The 4,387-nt window shown below is 38.0% G+C and overlaps 1 protein-coding gene across 1 annotated transcript; it reads left to right on the top strand.

Annotated features, from left to right (window-relative positions):
- The first annotated feature begins 1,925 nt into the window (after positions 1 to 1,925).
- LOC147320276 (olfactory receptor 8G17-like) lies at positions 1,926 to 2,874 on the top strand. Its single transcript, XM_086307433.1, has one exon. It carries the CDS (start codon positions 1,926 to 1,928, stop codon positions 2,868 to 2,870), a length of 945 nt encoding a protein of 314 aa, XP_086163559.1. The 3' UTR covers positions 2,871 to 2,874.
- Positions 2,875 to 4,387: the final 1,513 nt, after the last annotated feature.

Below are 4,387 nucleotides of genomic sequence, written 5' to 3'. Positions count from 1 at the left end.
TTTTAAGATAAGATTTAAAAAGATTGACAGTATGAGCCTGTCTGATGTGTAGGGGTAAATTATTCCACAGCTTAGGCGCTACGACTGCAAATGCTCGATCACTTGATCTAAGAGATCTAAGGGGGGTATAAGTCTGCAAGAGGTCAGACAAATACCCGGGAGCCTGTCCATTCAGGGCTTTGTAAGTCAACAATAAAATTTTAAAATTAATTCTTAAGCGGACAGGGAGCCAATAAAGGGAGGCAAGTACCGGGGAAATGTGTTCACATCTTTTAGTACGTGTCAGAAGACGAGCTGCAGAATTCTGGACCAACTGCAGCCTTGCCAGGCAGGTCTGGCTGTCTCCAGCATATAAGGAGTTACAATAGTCCAGCTGGGATATAATAAAAGCATGAATCGCTCGTTCAAAGTTTTTAAAAGATAAAAATGATCTCACCTTAGATAAAAGCCTCAGTTTGAAGAAAGACCGCTGTACAACTGAGCTAATTTGTTTTTCAAAGGTGAAATTGCTGTCAAGTATAACCCCCAAATTTTTGGCATGTGATTTGACAAAAGTGTGCACTGTGTTGAGCGCTCAGTGGATCTGCGCTCGACAGTGCAGCCTAGGCGGAGTAGTCGAACGCAGATTCACTGAGCGCAGGGCAAGCTAGCGAGACAGAAGTTAAGCTCTCGTTGCAACATGGCAAATTGAACCTCCCCCAACCTCATTCTGGCGTTTGGAACTATTTTGGTTTTCATGTGACGTATGACCCTGAAGGTAAGCGCGTCATGGACAAAAGTAAAACAGTATGTCGGATGTGCCACGCAATGCTCAATTACATGGGTGGGAACTAGTGTGTTAGCGCAGTTAGCTCGTTAACGTGTTGGCCGTCCAGCCCCATGCACGGGGCGATCCGTGGTAGCTCGTTAACGGAGATTTGCTGTGTTGTGGCGTTAACGTCATTTCAACGAGATTAACGCTGACAGCACTAGTGGGAACACAACGAATATGACTGCACATTTACTCCGACAGCATCCTAGTGCAAAGACAAGTGGAAGCAGACAAAAACAACAAGCACGCATGCTACAAACTTTACCCGAGTCATTTAGACAGCCGTTAGCACATGATTCTCCTTATGGGGACCTGATATGTTTAATATGCTGCTGAGAATATAGCCCAGAAGAAGCGTATAGTATAGCTTTTATTTGGGAAAGAGCCATTTCTCTGTAATAAACTCTCTTTTCCAAAGATGAGTGATTCCTCCATCAGATAGATTTATTATTTTGTTACTTTGTTGTTTCAGCAACATTAAATTTAAAAACTGTACTTTTGAGTTAAAATATATATTTATAATTTTAATAAATGACAAATTAAAAAGGCATGAACATTTTTTTTGTATCGAAAAAATATCGAACCGTGACACCAAAGAATCGAACCGAACCGTGAATTTTGTGTATCGTTGCAGCCCTACTATCTGCGTGTATTATAAGGAAAAGATGGAAAGAAATTCCTTGTCAAAATAAAAGATACCTGAATGAATTGAAATGGTAAAATGCTTGTTCCTACTAATTTGGTCATTTGTGGGTGTTGTGTGCTTTCTCTTGGAGGATTATTTGGTAAGGGCCCTGATAACAAAGGAATTGCCTTGAGTTTTCATGAACAAAGCACCTTTGATCTTATTATCATTGCAATTACATCATTCAAAATCTGAGGCAATGTGGACACCCTCTGGGAGTCTGTGCCTATAAGACAGCGGAGAACAGTGGCAAACAAGCTGTGCGTTGATGTATTAGTCTACCAACAGCTTTACATCAGCTTTTCTATAACTCAGCCTCATTGTTTTCACTACTATAAAGTTCCTCCTGTAACTTTTATTGTTTCTGATAAGATCATATGGACTTACAATCTCATAAGATCTGTAAGTGTAAAATAACGTTCTTTCAGGATGATGGAGAACTACACCTACAACAGCTACATCCTCCAGTTAGAGGGCTTAAACACTTCAAAGGATTCTCTCTACCCCGCCTTTCTTTTCTTGTTTTTCTCCTACCTGTTTATAATGATTATAAATGTGGGCATTACTATTTTGATTGTCATGAACAAGAATCTTCACCAGCCCATGTATCTCCTTTTTTGCAACTTGCCATTGAATGATATTCTTGTAAACTCTAACGTGGTGCCCCGTTTGCTTATAGACCTTATGAGACCTCCATCTGAGCGCCTCATTAGTTATTATCAATGTGTTGTTCAGGCCTACATTGCGCACTTGGTTGGAACCACAAGTCACACTGTTCTCATGATTATGGCCTATGACAGATATGTGGCCATTTGTAATCCTTTTCACTATGTTTCCATAATGACCAACAAAATGATGATCAAGCTGACAGTTTGTGCCTGGGGAGTGGCCTTTGTTTTGGTCGGGATTCTTCTAGGTCTGACCACACGACTGAGTCGATGCAGGACTTTGATCACACACCCCTACTGTGACAATGCCTCATTGTTTAAACTTTCCTGTGAAAGTGTGGTCATTAACAACATCTATGGTATCACTTTCACTGTGGCTCTTTATGTGGGCTCTATAGGGGCAATAGTTCTTTCCTATACAAGCATTGCAGTGGTTTGTCTGACCAGTAAGAACAAGTCTTTGAACAGTAAAGCGTTGAAGACCTGCAGCACTCATCTGGTTGTTTATCTGATTTTGACACTTAGTGGAATGGCACTTATTACTCTGCATCGCTTCCCTCAGTACTCAGAGTACAGAAAAATCTCTGCTCTTCTGTGTTATATGGTTCCAGGCAGTCTGAACCCCATTATTTATGGTGTGCAGTCCAAAGACCTACAAAAAGCCCTTTTGAAGTTTTGTGTATCCAAGAAGGTTTTGGCATCATAAACAGAATGTGTTTCTGTTTGTTTTTATAGAAATTCAACATCTAAAGGGAGATCATCTCTGACAGCTATTTTAATCATAATTAGATGGAAGTTAATGTTTTTACTGCTGTAAGAAACGAATGTATAAAACTTTAGTCAGCATTTCAAAATGTGTGTATGTTTGTGTAAAATAAAAGCTTAAGCCAATCTGTGGTTTTGTCTCATTCATGAAGTTTAATTTACATTAGATGACGTTAAAGACAAAAGCAAATGTTCGCTATCTGCTGGTAAGCCTTTGTTAAACACAGACACAAGGACTGTGCAGTTTTATTGGAGCTAAATACATAATTAGTATTTAAGAAGAACATAATGGTATGAAACCAGCAATAACACCCGGTTATACCGATGTAATGAATCAGAGTAATGGCCAAGAGAATACCTTTGCATGGAAGTAATTTTTAGTATTCTTACTTATACCGTAGCTTTCATTTAAAACCAAAAAAGACAATCTCTGGACTTAAATCTGATTGAGATGTTTATATGAACTTAAACAGGCCGTTTAAAATACAGCTGAATTAAAACAATACTCCAAATCCCTCACATTTATGACACATGCACACTAGCCAATTTTGTTCTTACTACTGTGCATATGTTGGCAAATCAGACTGGAACAGTGAATTAGGAACAGTTCACAAAATCAGCACATATCACCATTTTGGTTCAGTATTGTATATGTAAGAAACTGAACCTAAACTGAAAGAATAATAATAAGTGTGTGAATGCGAGAGTGAATGAATAGTGGAAATTAGTCGAATTGTAAAGCGCTTTGGGTGCCCTGAAAAGTGCTATATAAAACCAATCCATTATAATAAGGCAATTTGGCATTAGGCATGTCATTGTGATAATCTTAAGTGAGATTCTTGTACAGTAAAATTTGAGTTGTTGATTTCCAAATGCATTTCATTTGTGAGGTAAAAAAAAACCCCATTAAGATTGTTTTCTTTAAATTCATAAAGTTACTGCATAAAGTACATCAATAGTTACTCATTCTCTCATGTTAACTAAAAGGAAAATGTTTTTAAAGAGTATGATTTTTATGCTAAAATACAATGACCCTGCCATCTGTCAGACCTTTCGTGCATGTTCAGAACACAAAGGGTATAAAGTTCAGTCTTTTTTTTTTGACTCTTGGTCTGCTTCACCTTCTTCACTTTGGGGCCTAGTTGTCTGTGACAAAAAGAAATTACAAACAGAGATTAACAATAACCCAGTTATTTATAATACAATAAGGTTTTGGAGGGAAATGCACAAAAGGTTGGGCAGAGAAGATTTTTTTGACTCCTTTATTGAGAAACAAAGACTTTGTTCTAGGAATGTCTCGCAGTCTGTTTGATATGTGGCATAACAACAGGCTAAGGGTGATTTGTATTTAAACAACACACTGATGAACTTTCAGCAACTGGATTCAAATTTTAATATTCCTAGAGACAATTTTTTTGGGCTTTCTCCATGTTTGTCATTTTGTTGATTCTGAAATTT

Source organism: Aulonocara sp. 'chitande type north' Nkhata Bay, linkage group LG10, assembly GCF_057382095.1.
Source record: "Aulonocara sp. 'chitande type north' Nkhata Bay isolate Kocher_YH1m ecotype deep benthic linkage group LG10, A_spYH_male_GT1.1, whole genome shotgun sequence".
Classification (NCBI taxonomy): domain Eukaryota; kingdom Metazoa; phylum Chordata; class Actinopteri; order Cichliformes; family Cichlidae; genus Aulonocara; species Aulonocara sp. 'chitande type north' Nkhata Bay.
The sequence above is the reverse complement of the archived record's forward strand: the minus strand, read 5'-3'. Positions and strand labels throughout refer to the sequence as shown.